The sequence below is a fragment of the Haplochromis burtoni genome, unplaced genomic scaffold (assembly GCF_018398535.1).
Source record: "Haplochromis burtoni strain Fernald_Lab_line unplaced genomic scaffold, NCSU_Asbu1 Contig_25, whole genome shotgun sequence".
Lineage (NCBI taxonomy): Eukaryota > Metazoa > Chordata > Actinopteri > Cichliformes > Cichlidae > Haplochromis > Haplochromis burtoni.
In genome coordinates this window covers 650,392-672,859 of record NW_024582386.1, presented here as the reverse complement: position 1 = coordinate 672,859, position 22,468 = coordinate 650,392, and the positions used below count along the sequence as shown (strand labels likewise).

At 38.8% G+C, this 22,468-nt stretch overlaps 1 protein-coding gene across 7 annotated transcripts in view; it reads right to left on the bottom strand.

The window, feature by feature from the left end:
* Positions 1–22,468, bottom strand: part of csmd3b (CUB and Sushi multiple domains 3b) — a 395,380-nt gene that overhangs the window by 272,343 nt on the left and 100,569 nt on the right. For all 7 annotated transcript variants that reach the window (XM_014332163.2, XM_014332164.2, XM_014332166.2 and 4 more), the window contains exon 3: positions 5,216–5,328. In XM_014332163.2, the coding sequence (XP_014187649.1) occupies positions 5,216–5,328 (113 nt within the window). The remainder of the gene's footprint in view (positions 1–5,215; positions 5,329–22,468) is intronic.

Sequence of the window (22,468 nt, the reverse complement as noted above, 5' to 3'; positions counted from 1 at the left end):
ACTCTCAGTAATGCCATAGTGATCGTTTGATATATGGACCTGCAGTGGAGTTTAGGTCCAGACACTGCTAGTGATGTCAGACTGAACAACCAGATTGTTCCTACTAATTTTTCCTTACCTTAATGTGAAAGGTAATATGAAAAGCAAAAAACAAATCTAAACATATTAACCTCACAGGACACCAGCACTTGTTTAAAATACAGTTTTAATCTTTTTGTAACTATTCGGGATTTATGTGTTTTATGTGTTTTTGTAAGTATGGAAACTGTTATTCTTAAACAAAACGTTTTTCTAAAAGTACAAAAAAATTTATGGAAGTGTATGAGCGCTAGTTTAGCAAGAGTTTATTTTACACAATAACACAATAAAGTCCCCATTGTAAAAAACAAACAAACTAACAAAAACCTATAAAATACTTTAGTGAGCAAAATTAGGTTTAATGTGCAGAAAAGCCTAGATTTAATGCCCCCATATGAGACCACATGGTCTTTAGAGGTCAAAAGAGGAATTAAAATGGGTGACAGAGGATGAAAACGCACAAGGTGGCTCAGTAGACGATGGAGAAATAAGAATAAGAGGGGAAAAAATGATTTCAACACCGATCATGCTGGGAAAGAACAGGGTGTAAGTGTGCGTATGTGCGTGTCTAAGTGCTCTGATAATCTGTGATTCCGTCTCATCAGCACAATATCAAACTGCCTCCGACATCATGCTAAATAATACATCACTGTCTTTCTCTCTGTCTTGCACGCGCACATATACACACTGTATGGTATGTGCTAAAGCATGAATTAGTTATGACCTGACAGCCTTCAGAGGAAGAGGAAGAAATGTTCAAGGAGTCCAACAATCACATCAAAGTGTACCCCACCAAGCAGGCAGGCTGCCAAGGCTAAAGCAGCCCTACTGTATCTTTGCCATGCCGAACGCAAAATTCGTCCTATACAGCAATCTGCTTTATAAAGTGGGCATAATCATGCTGCTTTATTACAATTTATGTCATGGGTACACAGTTACAAAGTATATTAACTGATCTATCAATTCAATATTATCCATTCACCCGTATCCACAATACACTGAAGCAACAGGCAGGTGCTAAAAATAAACCTTAGACTCAAACGTTAGAACAGGCTTTTTCCCGCAGCACACCGTGCAATAAATGCTCACAAAGAAAACGGTGGCCGTTACAACTTATGTCTAAAAATGTATAGTTTCATGGATCGGTTAAAACACTCGACTCCAGCTACATGACGCGCAGCTGGAAACACTTCACGCAAGTCGAGCTGCCCGAGATTCACAGAATTTACAGAAAATGTTACATTTTTGTGATTTATATCGTTATCGGGACGATAGAATTCTTATATCGGGATATGAGATTTTGGTCATATCGCACAGCCCTATTTCAACCAACTAAAAACACTCAGCTGTGAAACCATTGAGTTCTGGGACCATCTTCAAACTCGTCTTTGTGTTGATCTGAACTGTGCACCTGTAACGTTGTGAAAATGCATCTTTCATGCTATAGTGTTGACAAAAATGCATTCACAAACAGCCTATTTTTAAACACCTGCCAAATTATTTAAATCTGCCTCTGCGAAGTGCCTGCTTCAGGATGATACTGCCATGATGAACTCACTTTCATGGCTTGTAATAAAGATAATGAGCAGGTATTTTTTGCTCATTGTTTTTCTGTAAGCATAAAGTCAGTACCTGCAAAAATCAAAACTCTGCGATGGCTCCAGAAACAGATTAGGCGGAAGGATTACATGGACTGTGAATGACTTGCCAAAAACTGTCCAAACTTGGGTGGATAATTCCTTCAGAGAAAATCTTCTACTTGCTGTATAAATATACAGCCTAGGTGTCTGCTGTGGACAGTCTAAAAAGTTCAAATTCAATAGAAGAGCGACCAGAAGTAAGTTTAATATTGCAATGTGGTCTGCTGTTAAAACCCCCTTATTCACACAGAGCAAGTCAAACATCTGAATGTATCAACAGCAGGGGCTCTTCAGCTAAGTCCCATGGATGCTCTCACTGAGAGCAAACTCCTTCTGTATCACAGCTACACACACATGCCCGCATAAACATCAACACAGAAACACACTATCACGCAGGATGAACGCGGGCCAAGTAGCAAGTAAAAATTTGTGCCAGTGAATAAATCTGGGACAACTGCTTCGACACACAAGTGGCACCGGCACACACATAAACACGCACACAGCATGTGTGGAGATTTAGATCCAGACACTTTGCAATCAGTGATATTGTCATCTTGCAGCACACCAGACACACATATAAATAAGATATACGCCAATCAGCTATTGTACCTACACAGAGAATATCACGGAAGGCCCACCAAAGAATGCACAAAGACGAACATAGGCAGTTGAAGAGTGTATACTTTTGAACAGCAAACAGCTGTGACAAACATATTTATGCATTTAGCCATCTATATTTGTGAGGGCCAGTTTAGACCTCGGAAGAGGATATTTTTTGGAAAGTGGGGAGGACATCTGGATGGTTTTATGTTGGGACGTACTTTCCAGCGGACTGGGAGTTAAGGCTTGAGTTTCGGTTAGTGGTTTAGGTTGGACTAAAGGTTAGATCTAGATAAAAACAGGCCTTTATTTGGGTGCGTCAAGCTTATGACAAGGAGCTAGGTATTTGATGATCATAATAAGGTGTGTTTGAGGTGCATGTACAGATTTACACAAACATGTAGTTTAGATTGACAAGTTAAAGGTTTACAGGTAACACTGCCTGTGTGGCTACTGGACAGAGGCATGGTGAATCATGGAGTTGGTGGTGGTCTTTTTTTCCCTCTGGTAAGTGACTTTAATCCATTTTGGAGCACATATGTAGGCCATTTTTTAACCTTGTTTCGAGTAATAAAACAGCTGAAATTACCTCCTGTTTGTCAGATTATTCACAGGTCCTTTTGTAAATTAAATTTAGCAGCTGTGGCCCTTGTGTTTAAAAATTACTCTCTGAGTTGTTGTTTTTTTGTGTTGTTTGTCCCCCTCTCTGTAGGCTCATATGCATGTTGATATGACAATATGAACCCATAGATGGTGTCAAATATGGATGTTGCTGTTGTGATGTCACCCACTAATTAATTTTAAAGCGTGGAGATGAGTGTCTTCATCATCAACTTCTAACAACTTGTCAATCTCCTAATGAGCGTATCCTGGATATTCATCCTTTCTGAAACATATGACCAAAACATACTAATTAATCAGTGTTTCATTCACTATGAGTTAAATGTGTGACTGAGCCCACAAAGGTATCCAGGGAATGTTTACTGAGGCCAAATGTGAAGGCCGCTTTCAAAGAGACTTCTATTTTTGACACCGCAGCTATTGCCCTCAGTGGCCATTAAAGAAATACTGGCTTAAGGCACTTCTGTGTTAACTTTACTTTCAAACCTATGTCAATCCTTTATGCCAGGTGTGGACAACAAATTTTAAAATTCATTGCCCACATCTGCTTTATGCTTTTCATGCATGAACTAAATGCAGTGTGTGTCTGACTACACGAGGTCCCATCTTTAGTAACACTGAGAATACTATTAGAAAGTATCCTAAGTATCCCACGTCATTTATAAATAGCTTCATATACAAAAAGTAAAAGCAGGTATTTTGATCTGACCAAAGTGCTTTTTTAATAACACTCCAGGTTTCAGAGGGATTTGGGGAGACAGCATTCAGACATAGAATCAGATAAATGGAATTCATGCAACATTAACCATGTTATTATTTTTACCTGTTCCTATGAAATAGTATCCAAATTGCCATTAATCACAACCACCACTATTTCAGGAACTAATTTGTAAGACTTGCTGTTGTAAGGACAGCACAGCATTTCTTCAGAGGCTATATTCACACTAAATAGTATTAAAAAGTAGTATGAACTTACACTCTATAATTATGTTAAACACCTTCTTCTCACATTCTCTTCTCTACAGTATTTTTGCATTGTTAACTGATACATTGCAAATGATTATGTTACCGACTCGTGTCTAATTTATGTCTACCTAAATGACACCTTGCATCGATGATCTTTTAGAGGGCATTTGGGGTTACATATTGAGACTATAGTGTTGCCATGCAATCTGTTAGCATGTCAAGAAACTATTCAGTCAATAAGAATCAAGTAATAAGAGTTGCTAGTTTTCCCAGTGTAATGTGGTTGCCTCAGTTTGATGCTTTATGCTTTGTTACTCACTGAATTGTTGAGGACATCAAAGTTTTTCTTATCTGAATCTCATCTCAAATCTTTAATGCTCCCAGCATATGGTGTTGATTCACAGTGAGCGCTAAATTTAACTAACAAGCAAACTTTTACCTCTCCTTATGTATGACTATGGCACCACAGTGTTTATTTGGGCCCTAAGGGAAGGGGGCAAAAGCAGTTCCCCTCGCGATGACTCCACTCCTCCACAGCATGATCAGAACGCTGCATTTTTCAACTGGTAAATTCTTCCACCATATTAAAGTGGTTATGTAAAAAGGACAGATTGACTTGTCTGTTTTTGTTTAAGTTAAAAAACATAAATGTATGAGAAAGATTTTAGCGCCCAAACATCTGGGCTCTGCTCTTCCACGTCTACATTATATAATCTTTAGTAAGCTCACATTTTTGTCATTTTTGTTTACCTATGCTTTCCTCTCTCTCATAACAGCCTACTTTAAAAAAAAAAAAAGGTATGAACTTGTCACCCACTAGGGAGTCTCTTCCTGTGCTGAGTGGGAGGGAGTCAGAAAATGCGTATTGAATTCAGGGCATAGCAGTCCTTCTTGGAAACTTTCTGCATCTGGATGGCTCTCAGTGGGACTGACTTAAAATCATGTACTGAGTGAAGACACGAGGACGTAAAAACCTTACGTGTGGTATTTTAAGAGTACACTATGTCTAACAAATAAACAGGGATTGCTTGGGGTAGACAACACACAGTGGACCACTTCATTTACTTCTTGATTGAAAAACAAGGGCTCACTCAAGGTCGAGTGTTTGTTGCGAGTGTCCATCTTTCCTACACGCCTCAGTACATACCCACAACGAGATGTGTCCTATGGAATTTGACCTGATATTTAGTACTCAGAGTGGGTCTCGGCTTATGCTATTAATTTACCAGATATATAAAGGTCAGCAGTGAAGCATAGCATATTTATGCTTTACATACCAGCCAGACACACAAACACAGACACTTTCTGACCTTCATAGTTGAGTTTGAAGCCATGTGCAGAAACCGCAAAGTCACTGGTCAGTCTCAACGAGAAGACATTTCCTGTGCTGGTGACCGGAGGTGGAACCTGGAAACCTGTTAACCTGTAGAAACAGAGAAGATAATATACTGACATGATCAACACATTACACATTAAGTATGAGAAAAACAAGCCACTTGCTTTTGTGGAATAAATAAAAGCCTTGGTGATAGTAACCTGCAGTGACAAGGAAAATATCAGGGAATACATAAATCAGCAGAAGATTAACAAGAACCCATCTTGTACTTACAGGAGAGAGGAAAAAACATTTTTAACAGCCTTGACCGTTGCCCATTTAGCAATGAATGGCTTTTACGTAATAAAAAACTTTTCATACACTCTGTGTTTAAGTACGTTGATAGATGTTTTTTAGGATTCAGAAAGAGGAATTCATTTTGCTGAAGTCAGTACCACAGTGACAGAGAAGACAAATGGAAAACAGTAAAGACAGTATAAAACCTCTTCTCAGTCCTCACCAACACCACTGCCTGGCATCGAGCCTCTTAGACAGAGCACAAAAACCCTCTCCATTTTCCTCTAAAAAACATCTACTTTAATGGGGGCTTTCAAATAAGTCAAAGCATCAGATCAAAGTGTGCTATGAAATCTGGTCAGCCAGCTAGTAATACTGAAATGGATCTGTGTGCAGATCAGTAAACAATAAAAAAAAAAGAGTCAAGTAGGAAGCCCTTTATAAGCCCTTTATAAGCCCCCTTTAATGTGCACTCAACATGTTTGAGTCTGACCTCGAAAAATACGCTTACCCACTACCGCTCGTAGGTGGGCCTTTAGCTCTCAGAATTCCTTGAAATACACAGGGAGGAAGCGAAGAGGAGGAATGGAAGGCCAGCGCTTTTTCAGGTAGGGAAAAGAGCCAAACCGCCTTGCTGCCACTGCGACACATTTTTCTCGTGTCCTGCAGCTACCATTCTTCCTTCCATTTCCTCCCTTCCTCTTTCCTTCGCCTCCTCCTTCTCTTCCCCTTGCCTACATCTACTCATACCATCCTCTCCTCTAGCATTAAGTCACCAAACTCATATTTTTTTGCCTTTTGCCTTCACTCCCCTCCCTATGTACTTTCTCATCTCCTCCATCCACTTCCTTCTGTGGCATTTATCCACCTAAATCTCTTTTGTTACCCTTCCTCTTCAGTTCTGCTAATCTCTTTTTCCTGGCCTTCTTTTGTATATAGATATATTCCCTCTCTTTTGTCTCACCATTTTTTTATTTTTAAAATATAATCTTTCCTTTGTATCTATATTTCCTTTAGCCATACTTACCACTTACCCTCTCCCCTTCCTAACAATCAGGACACAGCTTATTACTTAACTGTGTTTTGTTCTTCCCCACTCTTTCTGCACACATAAACACGACACTTGAAGCATGTCAGAATACACCTGCTATAACACAGAAGACAAGTTCAGTGTAACCACTTTTGTACCTGTGAGCTGTTCAAAGTAATCTGCTTCATGTTACTGCAACAAGAGAAACGATGTCTGACTGTGACCTCTAACTAGTATTGAGACTTTAGCATAACACGCTTCCCCAGTTATGACAAAGTGCTTTTACATTTTTAAAACATTCACAGCACGCAGAGACTTGCTTTAATTTTGTATTCTCCTGCTACATCCCTGCACTCATCCTTCTTCTCAATATGTCTTCCCGTTTTTCTTTCTGTCTCCACATATTAATTTATTAAGCTTTCTATCAGCAAAAACAACCACAGTTAAGTCTAGAATCCGTCCCTCAATCTATTCTTCCTCTCTGCCCTTCTTTCATTTTCTTCTTCTGCCACCTACCTTGCTTTTATGCTCCATTATGAGTTTGCTTTTTTTTACCTCACATCTTTTAATCTCCCTATCCTACTTCTTTTACCCTCTCACATCCTCCTTGTCATATTTATTCATTGTCTGCTGTCTCCTCTGCTTTCTTCTCATCTTTCTTTACCTCCATCTCACCTCCATTTTCCTCCCTGTTTTAATCCCCAATGCTCCACTTTTTTCAGTTGTTAGTTCAGATTTGTTCCCCTTCTGTAAATTCACTCTTCACTAATCATTCTCCCTCCACTTCTTTCTGCTCAAGCCGACTGTCCTGCACTAGCTTCCATCTCCTCCGTCAGCTTGCTTTCCATTGCTGTTCATCCCCCCCGAATCGTTTTAACTCATCCAGGCTCACATGTTGATTCTCATTTCTCAACTGACTTACTCCCTTTCTATTTCTTTGTTCTCTCCCTTCTAATCCAAAACCACTCAAAGTGCAAATGGCCACCTTTTTAAAAGTACCCAACCATCTCTTTAATCTTCCTCTCCATTCCTAATCTATTTCTCATCTATGCATTTCTGCCTCAGCTTCATTTCTATTTTTGGGCTTTTTCTGATCTCATCTCCAGTCAGTAAATCTCTGTCTTCCTCTCTCTCAGTTCTTCTTCTATTTGTTTTGTTTTTTTCTTCTCAGCATTATTAAGCTGCCCTTTTTTGGCCTCACTTCCCTCTCCATTTTATCTGTCTTTACAGTAAACGCAATGCTGTTTATGCATGTGTGCATGCAAAGTTTGTAAAAGGAAAAAGCCGTAAAACACAAAGTTTAGGCAGTAGTCACAGGAACCTTAGTAATATCAAGTTATTACTGTGTAACGTGATTCTGTACGTCTAGATGTCATCTGAGTGACGTCTTCCTCCAAGTGACGAAACGTTTCTCCCACTGAAAACGGGGATTACTGTGCAACAATCAACATATCATTAGCAAACTGAGTGCATGCTGAGTGCACACATGACATAGGTTTTAGGGTTTTGATCACTCTAGTAAACAATATATATAATTTAGTTGATTAATTAGCAACGTCTTGTATAATTAACTGTTTTTTAAGCACAAAATGTCCAAGTGGCTCAGCACTTAATGGTTTTTCTACTGTTACTTGTCACTCAAAGTGCTCTTTACACTATAAACCACATTCATCCATCCACACAATGCTTTATTCTTGGCATTAAATTACCTCCATTACACACTAATGGAGGTAATTTGAGGATCCGTATCTTGACCAGGGACACTTTCACACAGAAACTAGAGGTGCTGTAATTGAACCACTGGCCTTATGATCTGCTAACAACCCGCTCTACCCCCTAATCCACAGATGCCCCCCTTGAATTATCTGTGTGTGTGATTTTTTTTTTTTTAAATATGAAAAATAACAGTTTCCCTGGATGAAGCACCTTAAGTCATATTTCAGTTTAACACAATCTGCTATTACAGAAAGAATTCTACACCACCACAATAACAACATTTTATATGCTCTTGAGACAAAGAAAATAAAATCTCTGACCACTCCTCCTCCGTCCCATTTCTAGGCTTCTAATATCTTACTTGTAATGCATCACATCTTTCAGAAACAATCCATCAATACACATATGTGTATATACCCCCAGTACTCTATTTTATTTTATGATGAAAGTAATATCTGGACTCCAGAGCTGAACCAAATGTCATGGTAATAAATACAAAGCAGTACAAACACACACACACACACACACACACACACACACACACACACACACACACACACACACACACACACACACACACAGAAACAAAAAAACCCTGCCTTTTAAATATGAGATTATTCATTTGTGATGTGGCTGATACTTTGGTGTGTCATCTTACATTACCAGCGCTCATAGTGCTGAGAGTTACAGAGTTTGGCCATGTGACAGTTATAAGAGATCACAACAGGAAAATGATTAAAAAGTTGATTATTATGAATAAGTTGAAAAAATTAGAAAAGGCGATGCCGAAAAGAATTCTCTCAGATCTGCCAATTTAGGAAACATGTAACTGAGCAAAGAATATGCATGCATCACTCTTGGTTAGCATACTGACTGCATCTGTTCAGAGCACAATGGTTGTTGGTGCAAGTTTATTAACTGTGGCTACTGTATTCTTCCTTAACAGCTGTAGCCCGCCATGATAGATAAAACATAACAGCTGAAAGTGGAAACAAACACTCCCTTGGTCTTGTTCCTGACTGTTCTATTAAAATATAATGTAAATTACATCAAAGACTAAAGTCGCCATTACCTTTTTTCTTATTATTTATTCATTCCAAAAGACCTATTGTCACTGATTTTCAGTCCAGTACCTGTGTAAACCTCAGCCTTTTCTCGCTGTTTCCCATCCTAATGAGCGGCATCTTAGCCATAGATAGATTTATAGCTGAGAGACTGTTTTCTTAAGCATATCTTTCACAGATTCAGGTAAAAAAAAATGGGGAAAATTAGACAACAGACTGCTGCTAGCAAATTGCAGAAAGTTACTATTTAAAACCGGTTCTTTGCCAAGTTGACTGTTATGTGTAGACACAACACTGATTCATCCCTTGAGTTAGGTACCTGTCTTATACTCGAATGATTCATAGGTCAGTGTTAAGTGGCTTAGCGAACCAAAAATAATCGGGGGGTGGCTGTAGCTCAGGAGGTAGGTGGTTCGATCCCTGGCTGCTCAAGTCTGCATGCCAAATATCCTCGGGCAAGATACTAACCCCAAGTTGCTCTCTGATGCAGCCATCGGAGTATGAATGTTAGATAGAAAGCACTTGCATGGAAAAAGTGTTTGTGTGAATGAGGCAAGTTGTGTAAAGCTCAGAAAGAGTAGCTAAGAGCTACATAAGAACCAGTCCATTTACCAGGTAAAAGGGCTAAACTGAAAATGAGTGAAAAAGAAGCCTAAAGAAACACTTTGAATGACCTTCAGAAAGCCTGGAGAACTACTGCTCAAGACTGCTAAAAATTACAAGACAATCTGGCTCCTTCCTAATTTAAAGAACACAGTAGTTATTCATAACCTTTGGACTGTATTGTATATATGGAGCACAAATTGAGAGTTCTGGTTCCAGAGAAAACTATAAGCCAAATCACCTGAAAACATGTAAGTAATAGCTTTGCCATCTGGAGAATGTGACCTGCATATTTAACAAAGCAGACTTCCAGATCTGGCTCTCAGATTATTGCAGGTGCATCCCCTGCCCTGTTTTCCACCCACCCACCCCCGTCCTCAGCTGAATCTTTCAATATGCGGGACAGCACAGCGACAGCATTTATGTGTTCTCAGATTTATGAGGTAAAACCAAAATTCTCTTACAGAAACTGAACGAAAGATGGAGCAGTGGGCGACTGGCGCTCAAGGTCTATTCCCATGGGACCGTGTGTAGTAGCGTATGCCCATGAGTGTGTGTGTGTTTTGTGTGTAGCGAAATCACATTAGCGAGTGAGTGAATGAAGCTAATATCAGCAGAGTGCCTTCTCTGTGCACACAAATACAAAAGCAGAAGGGTAAGAGAAAACACACACAGACACACACCGTTTGCTTTAGTTTCTGAAAAAGAAGCAACAACGCAGTATGGCTAATGTGATTGGCAGAGTCCCTCCTCCTGTTACCCGTTTCATTACCATCACGGCCATGAAGAAAAGAGAGAGAATGGAAAAGAAAAACTGTAAATATTAAAACAAAAGGGGCTTGATGGAGTAAGTAATAGTCAGCTAAAATTTTGTGTTGTGTGAAATTGTTTCTGAGGTGAAGTCATTAATGATGTAAATGTCATCATTCATCATATCAATAACTTATCTGATGTCTATCATGGGTAGAGATTCACATGTGTGAATTTAAAAATCCTATGTCACCTTCTTCTCAAGTTATCCCATTTATATGAATTGTTTTAAAAGACCTTGACCTCTGTTCTTAAGGTCAAGGGCACTGAGATTCAAACTTGTCTGAGATTTTTAGTAGTATGGTATCAGTTTGAAACTCCTACATTACTTTGTTCTTGAGTTATTTCATTCATAAACTTGGATGTCCATGTTGCCACGGGTGATGACAATACCCGGTCAGCCTGTTACAGTTGAGGGGTAATAAAAAGGGTTGCTGTACATCATCTGGTGGGTAAATATCACTTGCAGACCACAGTGCAAGACTGATTGAGGTGTTAGTTATGTTTACAGTTTGTTTTGATGATTTTTTTGTGACACAATGGCGCATCGACATTATCTCAGTAGATTCTCATCTGACTAGCTAAGCATAAACATCACAACAACATGACCCAATCAGTAACCTAATTTTATGGGTCAAAGACACTTTTTTGCCTTCTAGCAACCCAAGCATCAAACCACAAGCTCAAAGAGAGTGAAATAGACCTGCAGAGGAGCCCAATGGGATGAAAATAAAACACAGTACTTTACAAAACAGTGGAAATCTGGACTGATCTGACATAGACCTGTCAGCCAAAGACACTAAGTTTTATATCAGATCATACTTAGAGCAGTCTAGTGGTAAAAAAAAAAAAAAATACAAAATCTTAGGGTAAAAACATTTATTTAATGGAAAACAGTACACTATGCCAAGTTACAGGGGTTTAGGTTCCAAGATAGAAGTCTAAAATTACTCATGGTTGAACCTCAAATAAAGAGAATTACCCTGCAAATATTGGGCATGCCATAAACAGTGTCAGGTTTGTTTTTCACAGCAATCTGTTTTATTTTGACCCACAGAGCCTTAGAAAATGATAGTATACTGAGGACGCTGTTCTGTTTTCAATATTGTTAGTTAAAGTCCAAAATGAAGTCAATGTGTAAAGAGAATAATTTAAAAGCCACGAAGCATTATTCATTGAAATTAGAGATGCCACTTTCTTTTTTTACATGACTTTAATCAAACCTCTCCAGTATTGTTTTTGAAGGGCGCATTTACTTTATTCCTTGAAGAACGGTTTCTTGTATTTCAGTGTTGTGTCATCATGCAGTCTTTAGTTGATATTTATGTGATCATCACACAAGCTCGCTCTCTTACACAAATGCACACAAAGGTCTAGTACCCATGAAGCTTATTCAGTCCATTAAAAGTATATTATTTTATGAAAGTTTTTTTTTTATTCCATTTGCAAATGACAAATGACACTCAATTAATTTGCAAAAGTAAAGTAATTATCACATTAAGCTACAGCATTTGATGGTACTGCAATTTTTTTTTATGAATATGTTTGCATGTGCTTGCTGTGTGAGTGTTCCTGAGTGGAGTACCAGTGGAAATAGACAAAAACCTAAATATTTTTACCAGGCTTAGTTCATTCACTGAAGGTCAGTAATCAAATGAATAGTTCGGTCTGATAGAGCAGAAGACAAGAAAATCCTAATCAAATAGGCAGACAGGTGTATACTAGGGAACAATTTGAAACAGGTAGGAACAAAAAATACAGAAGAGAAAAAAAAACCTAAACAAGATAAAACTGCGAACACAAAGAATGACTGCAAAGCCTGATTATGTGGAGATAAAAGAAGAACAAAGACAAGTGAGGAAATATGTGAGAAATAAGAAAGTTAGAGGGAAACTGAAAGAACAAAGAGAGAAATTACAAACTTAAAACATAAAACAATTAAAAAAAAGAATCTTAATGATCAGAATGTGAGACACGACACAATGAGTTTAACACATTAAATTTAAATAACCTTTAAATAACCTTTTTTGATAAAATAAAGTGAAGACAGTACATCACATTTTTGTGATATTTATTTCTACTATTTTGAACCTAGAACATTTATCAAGGTTTAAAGTTGAAAATATATTTAGAATAGATTAGAATTAGAATAAAATTCAACTTTATTGTCATTGCACATGCACAGGTACAGGGCAACGAAATGCAGTTTGCATCCATCCAGAAGTGCTTTAGTGATATAGATATATTACAATATATATTAGCAATAATATAGATATGTGAGTATATTACAGAAATGGGTCTATTATGGTATGTTATAATGTACACGGTATGAAGTATGTTGTGAATATTCTATAACTATAAGTATGTACAGGCTGTAGTGAGTACAAGCTATGTACAGGCTATGAACAGGATATAAATATGAAAAACTATACAGAATATGAAATAAATAACTTTACAGAAATCTGAGATATACAGCTATACAGAAATGGGAACTATGCAAGTTGTAAACAGTTGTAGGGTTAAAAATTATCGAATGTACAGAATGATTATTTACACAGAGCTATACAGTAGTGCAGTTAAGATAAGTGAGATATAATTTCTACAGAGGCTATATAAAGTGCTAGTGGTTGTGAGTGGTGGTTCAGTCCATGTTATTATTGTGTGTTTGAGGGTACAGTTGTCCATTGTGGGTGTGTGTATGTTCAGTCCATGTGTTAACGTGGGTCAGATGTCAGGAGGCAGAGTTCAGGAGTCTGACAGCTGTGGGGAAGAAGCTGTTCCGGTACCTGGTGGTCTTAGTCCGGAGGCTCCTGTAGCGCCTCCCAGAGGGCAGGAGGGTGAAGAGTCCATGTGATGGGTGACTGGGGTCTTTGATGATTTTCCCAGCCCTTTTCAGACACCGCTTCCTGTAGATGTCTTTTATGGCAGGAAGTGGTGCTCCGGCGATGCGCTGGGCAGTTTTCACGACCCTCTGCAACGCCTTCCGGTCCGAGGCAGAGCAGTTCCCGTACCAGACTGTTATACAGTTGGTCAGGATGCTCTCGATGGTGCAGCGATAGAAGTTCACCAGGATGTCTGAGGACAGGTGGTTCTTCCTCAGAGTCCTCAAGAAGAAGAGGCGCTGGTGAGCCTTCTTGACCAGCTTGGAGCAGCTGGTCGTCCAGGTGAGATCCTCGGAGATATTTTTGCATTTGCATTTTAATTAACAGTAGTGACAGTATATCGTGTTTTTTAAATAATGTATTTCTGTTGATATATTTTTATTGGATATTCTGATTTTTTTCTAAGGAAATCTGAACACTGTCATGCTTTGCTCTGCATTTTGCTGCTCTTTTAATGAGATAAACCTGAGGAAAATCTCCAAAATACAGCTCAGTACAATAAAATAATGTATATAAACTGACAGATTACAATAAATTCAATGTTTAATTACAAAAAATAAAAATATTAACAAAACTGAACATACTGATCCATTATTAAGAACTCTAATGATTTGCCGTTACAAGCTTTTTATCATGTTTTTGTTTTTTTTTGTATTTGAGAGGCATTTGCAAATTTGTAATTTTAGTGTACAGAAAGTTATTTTTAAACTTATGTTTTTGAACACTAGAGATAAAAATGTATGATTTGCTGTTGTGACTTAAAAGAACAAATTACAAAGCTATTTCGGAAAAATGAATGACCTTATCAACTAAATAACAAAATCAGCCTCTTCCGCTAAAAGTAAAAGTAAAAGTAAACAAAACAAAAATATATCCCCCCCCCCCTTTTTCACCTTCATTCCCCACTCCTCCACTTCTTGTCTAGTAGATTTATTTCTTTTACTAGTGTTCAAAGTTCAGGGTCTGTGGTGAGTGATTGATTAGCAACACTTGCCTTTGTGACACACACACAGCCATTTTTCAGGTTAGAGTACATGTGGTCAATAGTTGCTGGTGTGTCTTGTAAATCAGTCATCCTCTACCCGCCCCGAACTGTGTGTGTGCATTTTGGTGTACCCATTTGATTGTGTATTAGCAGGTTGCATATGCAAGCCAATAAAATTAGCCTCATATAAGTAAGTTCACACATGGACAACCACATACACAAAAGCAGATAGTAAAGTCCCCCCTGGTCAGGTTACGTTTCACCGTTTCCATTCATCACAAAGAGAAAGTGAAGAGAAAGGATGCAGTGAAATATAGTTGTCAGCATACAGAAAGGTGTCCTCTGAGTTAATCTGCAAACCCGTGAATAAAAATAATAAACCTTGTTAACCTTTTCCAACAAACAAGGACTTCCTGTTCAATATTTTGACTTCTCTTTTAAAGCAAACTTTAAACTGACTTAGCATTTGCCAGTAGTCTAATATTAACCAAAGGTCACTGTTAAAATTTTAATGACATTGCAGTACAAACCTGAATCACTGAATGAAGAAAGCTTTGGCTAATTGCTATTTGCAAATACACGCATTGCTTTGTACAAAAAACATTCATTTATTTTCTTCTCTGTTTTCCTTGTGTGACATCCTAGACAATAATTACATAACTAAACCGAACATGGCTCCTTCACAGGGTTCACAGGGTAGTTCCAGACCTCAGGCTGTACAGTGCCTACAGTCCATGTTCATGCTCTCTAATAAACATCACTTAAAGCTAAAAACAGGCAGAAACCTGCATGTACAGTCTCTCTTTTTTATCTTCTCTCATGCCACCTCCATGTGTCTGCTCATGCGTATCTCATCACATCTGTGAGACTCTCTTTGTCACATTTATTGGCATCCAGCAGTGCAAACATTCACTCTTTCCATTCTCTTCCAGCATTGCAGTGATGTCCTGGGATGATAAATCCTTTTGTGTTGCAGAGGCAGGGGGTTCTCGTCTTTGGAGGTGACAGGGGCCATCAGTGCTCTGTGTGCACCCCCAAGGAAAGACACTCTGACTGGGGTTGAATAGTGGATTAACCTTCCTGTCAGCGCCGGAGGTTCCTAGACAAACATGCTGAGACTCACACTGATAATAATTGTGAAGTGGAAATCTGCTTCCTCTAGCTGTTTAATAATTTTTAATTTTTTTATGAGCGTCAGTATTTCGTGCATGTTGAGTGTAGAATGGCTGGCTAATAATTAGAATTTCATAACAGCATTGCAACATATTAAACTTAAACTTATTCTTGTTGGCTTTGTGTTCTTACATCTCCAAATTGATTTAACTGGAAGGGCACGCCGAGTGCAATCTTCTGCCAAGGCCAATGCCCTATCACAATTTTAAGAAAAGTGATCTGCACTTTTTTTTTGTTCTTCTTTTGCACGTTTCACCTCTCCAGCAAGTTTAATCAAATTCACACTGGCAGTTTTTGCATAAACTTGCCAACAGACAAACAGAAATAACTACAGAGAAAGGGGGGAAATGAAAAACATTTTGCTTACATAATTTAAGGCTCTGTTTAAGAACTGCTTTTAGAAATAATGCCAGTAGAGTACTGTCGTGATACAATAGATAACATATGCAAAGGATATTCACTTGCCACCTTCATACTAAGCAGCAAGAAGAAGGGCTTTTAAAGAGGAATTGCTTACAATTACTTACACTTAAAAGTCTTAGTTTCCCTCACGAGTCCTTTCCCTAACAGTAACCAGCATCCTTGCAGTGTTACAAAGTTTCGAAGGAGATGCTGCTTCCACTATTAAATGATAAAGCTCCACCCACCACACACACTTCTCACCTCCTCTCACACACAAATATTTCCTCTGTTTGCCTCATTCTTTCTCTTTTTCAGACAGCTAGACAGATAGTGAGTGCTGCCCCCGTGAGCTAAAGCTTGTTTAGGCTGCTGGCTACACCATCGCTTACCATTAAACCTGACTCGCATACACAGAAAAGGGCAAACAAACACATGAATGCATATAATGGAAGGGGCACACATTAACACACACACACAAAGAGTTTGTGTGCTTGCAAATGCATACACCTGTATTTTGTAGATAGGTAGAGACAGATTGCAGGTGTCTGCTGGCATTTAAAGGGGAGGTGTCATGACTGACAGCACCTTAAAGGGACAGTCGTTAGAGAGATATATGGATGGAGGGAGACAAAAAGGAAAGACGGGATGAGATGGGATGTGAGAGAGAGAGAGGGAATGTAGAAGAAGAAATATGATGGCAGAGGAAACACGTGTACATAACATTCTTCAGTGGACTCGTAAATTCATTTCCACTAACTTTAAAGCATAACCAGTAAAGCTAGTCCTAACGTTACCCTAAATATAAACTTAGGCTGAATCTTTTTACTACAGTAACCTAACATAACATTAGGAGTAAAAGTGGTAATTAACATCTTCAATCACTTTGATGTTGTTTTGCTGCCTTGATGCCATCGAGCTGTTTTTTTCAGTAAGTCTACTCCACTCCAATCCCACATCTTGTAGAGACAGATGGAATAGTGTGATGGCTTCCTTCTTCTGCTATGCAGCCTTAGTGAGTTTGATAAGGTGTAGTATGTAAACCACCTCCCAGTCAAGTTCTGGCAGCATCGGTCTTCCAACCCACTGCTGCACTGATGTCTATAATGGGACAGGAGAGTCATGGGAAAGGTAGCTGAATATCAAAGATAGTTACTTAGTGTAGGCTAGGTTGGTTGGTTTCAGAATGAAACACTTAAATTTAGTTCCATTAATGACAAATCTGTAAAATTCCTGATCAGCGACAATATCAGATCATTAGATCACTCGCTGCTAATAGGTAAAATGTAGCTATCTATATTTGTATTTCTATTGCAACTGTTGGGAACATATGCAGATACTTTTATTCAGTTTTGACAATCATGCCATCCTGTCAGATGAATTAATATCTCCTCTCGCTCTGCTTTTAAATGCAAAGCTTGTTTACTAACACAATAATTGTGCAGCAATGTAAATCCACAATTCTTAAAATATACTAAACTAAGAAGAGAGTGCAAAAGAGGCATTTCAGCTGGAAATAACTGAGATAATAAAATGTGTTTTTCTTTTTAGTGTTGGATTGTAGAGGCCAGCTTATGGTTATCTTAGCAATTTTTCAGGTTTCACTGCAACAAACAGCCTCGTATTCCTTTGTGTGTGGTCTGTCTGTACTGAGGTGTATAACCTTGTCTGTGGTAATAACTATCTTTTTCACTTGTTGGAGACAACAAAAAGCCACACAACACAGAGTGTCACAAATTCAAACAGTCGACCTACGCAGTGAACAGTGTTGGGAAGGTTACTTTTAAAATGTATTCCATTACAGAATACAGAATACATGCCCCAAAATGTATTCTGTAAAGTATTCCGTTACGTTACTCAATGAGAGTAACATATTCTGAATACTTTGGATTACTTAATATATTATCATGCTTTTTACAACAACGTGAATGTGTGATTTATTACTATTACTGAAGGTCCGCGACTCCGAACTGTAGTAAAGGGACCTCTGACTAATACGGCGGGGTCCCTGTCGGCTCGTAGCCGAAAAATAGCTTTACTTTGTTGTGTGGGTCAACTTTTCTTGCGAGAGACAGAGAGAGGCGTTGAAAGGCTGCTCCAACGGAATTTATTGTTTTCGGAGGAAAACATGAACACAGTGTACAGTCGAGTCTTAATAGCTTACTTACAACTGGGCTTGTCAGGCACTCTTCTTGGCTGCAGTGGTTATTATTATATTTACATGCTTCCAGCTCCCGTTTTTGCTCGATGACAACTTGTACCTTTCCACTCCCCTTTTTCTCCCTCCTCGCGCTCACAGACACTTAACGTGTATGGCAGTCCATTCTCCCTGCAGCACGGACTACACTGGCCATGATGCTACATTCTTTAGAGCTATGCTTGTAGCATTCTGCCAGTTAGCTTAGCACAACAACAACAACAACGAAATGCGCTCTCTCACCCAGGAAACACACAGTTGCAGAGAGAGAGAGAGAGCATCGCCCTGTAACCATGGCAACAGTAACGCTGCCGCCTGGAACAAAAGAACGTAGCTGTCAAACAAAACCCAAACAGTCCTGACCCGCGACAATATGAAACAGGAAAGTACCGCTGTGTAATCCATTTATTTCAACAAAGTAACTGTATTCTGAATACCACCTTTTTAAACGGTAACTGTAACGGAATACAGTTACTCATATTTTGTATTTTAAATACGTAACAGCCGTACATGTATTCCGTTACTCCCCAACACTGGCAGTGGACACACAATAAAAAAATAATAATAAATTAACACACACACTTGGCAAACACTTGGATGTACATGTGTCTAATGATGAGGGGTTCATTGTTATCGCAGCTTCTTGCCTGAAGGCTTTTGGCCCTTTTTGGTTGATTATAAGAACTTTTATAAAAATTCCAAATTTAAAAAGTGATTTTGTGCGTTTCATTTTTCCAATACATTTTAAATTTAAAGTACTACATAAGGTACCTTGGTTTAAGTATGAGGCCACCGTGCTGGTTTTTCGGATGTCTTTTACTGTAGGCTGTGGCTTTATTCTACTTTTTGAGGTGTCTCAACCACCAAGCACACAATACTGAAGCTTATTCCAGACATACTGAAAAATCATGTTAAAAGTTTACCCTGTGGTTAAATTTCTGTGCTTGTGAGTCCAGAGTGTCAGTGTCAGTATGTAAATATAAATATATCAGTGGGCTGGCTGCGTTTTTACTGCATTAGTACGACTTGAGCAATAACCTGTAATAAGAGCAACCATTTTTCTCTTTTTAATATATATAGCGTATCAACAAAGGTATTGGAGCTTATCTTTATAATCTTTGAATTCAGGTGCTTTCGGTTAAATTGCAACAGCTGTATAACAGGTAGAGCAAGGAGTGAGGTTGCAAGAATGCTGGGGCACATAGTGCATAAAAATCACCAACACTTTGCTGACTCAATAACAACAGAGATCCAAAACTCCTCTGGCATTAACATCAGCACAAAAACGATGTGTTTAATGGCATGAGTTTCCATGGTTAAGCAGCTCCTGTGGGTGTAATCTGTAGGTGGCCTAGTACTTTCGTCCATATAGTGTACTACTTATATACAAGTTGTATTTTTGAGGAATAATGTTATTATTGAACAACAACCATGTTCTCAATGAACCCAAAAAACTCATTAATATCAAAGCTGAATGTTTTTGGAAGTAGTTTTTAGTTTGTTTTTAGTTTTAGCTATTTTAGGGGGATATCTGTGTGTGCAGGTGACTATTACTGTGCATAATTATTAGGCAACTTAACAAAAAACAAATATATACCCATTTCAATTATTTATTTTTACCAGTGAAACCAATATAACATCTCCACATTCACAAATATACATTTCTGACATTCAAAAACAAAACAAAAACAAATCAGCGACCAATATAGCCACCTTTCTTTGCAAGGACACTCAAAAGCCTGCCATCCATGGATTCTGTCAGTGTTTTGATCTGTTCACCATCAACATTGCGTGCAGCAGCAACCACAGCCTCCCAGACACTGTTCAGAGAGGTGTACTGTTTTCCCTCCTTGTAAATCTCACATTTGATGATGGACCACAGGTTCTCAATGGGGTTCAGATCAGGTGAACAAGGAGGCCATGTCATTAGTTTTTCTTCTTTTATACCCTTTCTTGCCAGCCACGCTGTGGAGTACTTGGACGCGTGTGATGGAGCATTGTCCTGCATGAAAATCATGTTTTTCTTGAAGGATGCAGACTTCTTCCTGTACCACTGCTTGAAGAAGGTGTCTTCCAGAAACTGGCAGTAGGACTGGGAGTTGAGCTTGACTCCATCCTCAACCCGAAAAGGCCCCACAAGCTCATCTTTGATGATACCAGCCCAAACCAGTACTCCACCTCCACCTTGCTGGCGTCTGAGTCGGACTGGAGCTCTCTGCCCTTTACCAATCCAGCCACGGGCCCATCCATCTGGCCCATCAAGACTCACTCTCATTTCATCAGTCCATAAAACCTTAGAAAAACCAGTCTTGAGATATTTCTTGGCCCAGTCTTGACGTTTCAGCTTGTGTGTCTTGTTCAGTGGTGGTCGTCTTTCAGCCTTTCTTACCTTGGCCATGTCTCTGAGTATTGCACACCTTGTGCTTTTGGGCACTCCAGTGATGTTGCAGCTCTGAAATATGGCCAAACTGGTGGCAAGTGGCATCTTGGCAGCTGCACGCTTGACTTTTCTCAGTTCATGGGCAGTTATTTTGCGCCTTGGTTTTTCCACACGCTTCTTGCGACCCTGTTGACTATTTTGAATGAAACGCTTGATTGTTCGATGATCACGCTTCAGAAGCTTTGCAATTTTGAGACTGCTGCATCCCTCTGCAAGATATCTCACTATTTTTGACTTTTCTGAGCCTGTCAAGTCCTTCTTTTGACCCATTTTGCCAAAGGAAAGGACGTTGCCTAATAATTATGCACACCTGATATAGGGTGTTGATGTCATTAGACCACACCCCTTCTCATTACAGAGATGCACATCACCTAATATGCTTAATTGGTAGTAGGCTTTCGAGCCTATACAGCTTGGAGTAAGACAACATGCATGAAGAGGATGATGTGGACAAAATACTCATTTGCCTAATAATTCTGCACTCCCTGTACAGAAATAGTTGCTTAACTTTATTGTAGAAGTAACAAGGGAAAAAGAAACACTAAATCAGATGCCTAACTTACACAAGTCCCATCTAAATCTGCAGGTTGAAGTGCAGAATTGATACAGCAAACCCTTGAGTGCAATGCTAAATTTCACATATCAACAACTTGGCTCAACTTCTTGCTCAGCTCCCACCTACTTGTGACAGATGGCTCATCAGTTAGTTTTAATATCCAAATGCACTTTCTTTTTCGGAAGGGTTGTGAATCAGAAAATGTAACTTCTGTCCATAAAAATCCCCCTTCGCTACTCTAAACCGCATAGTCTCATTAGTTTTGGTAGAGTTTTGGACAAGTACAAATATTGCTGTTACAGGGCTGAATAAATTCATTAAGATTTACAGCATATATGTGGGCATGGGTATAATCTATTAAACATAAAATGTGAATAAAACCATTTGCATTCAGTGTAGCATGCTAAATAAATGAGACTGTTTATTTAATTTATCCTAACAAAAGTGGAATGGGTATCTGGCGCAAAGCCAGTGAAAGTCTTCAGGTCCTGTGCAGACCATGACATCAATAGCAATGGGCCAACCAGAGTCTGTGACTTTAATTCACAGCAGTGTGAAAATAAATAGTGTTCTTCAGTCAAAATAGCAATTTTAAGAATCCACAATAAAATGACTTTAGCCTTCGATGGAAATTGAAATAGACATCGAGAGCATATGTCTTCAGGGTTGACGGTGTGAATGTGTTTGTGTTTGTGTGTCTCTGATTGTGTCAGTTTAATGTTTAGCTTTTTGTGTTAGTTTGAGCCCCAGGACTCAGGCCATACTCAGTCATTTCATTTCAATGCCTAATAACATGAGGCAAGTACAGAACAGCAATGCATACTAATGAATCAAACACACACACACAAACGCACACACACACACACACACAAATCCTATTTGGGCCTGTTGGCACAAACATTATTTTAAGGGTTGGGAATAACAATGGTCATTATAGAGTGGAAGGACATCTTACACACACATGCACACATGCATGCGCACACACAAACGTTGTAGATATATATAAAATTCTCATGGCCTAGTGAGGATACATAGTCTATAATAAGTCAGGTGACAGACAGTGATTAATTGATACATCAACACTGTGTGTGTTCAC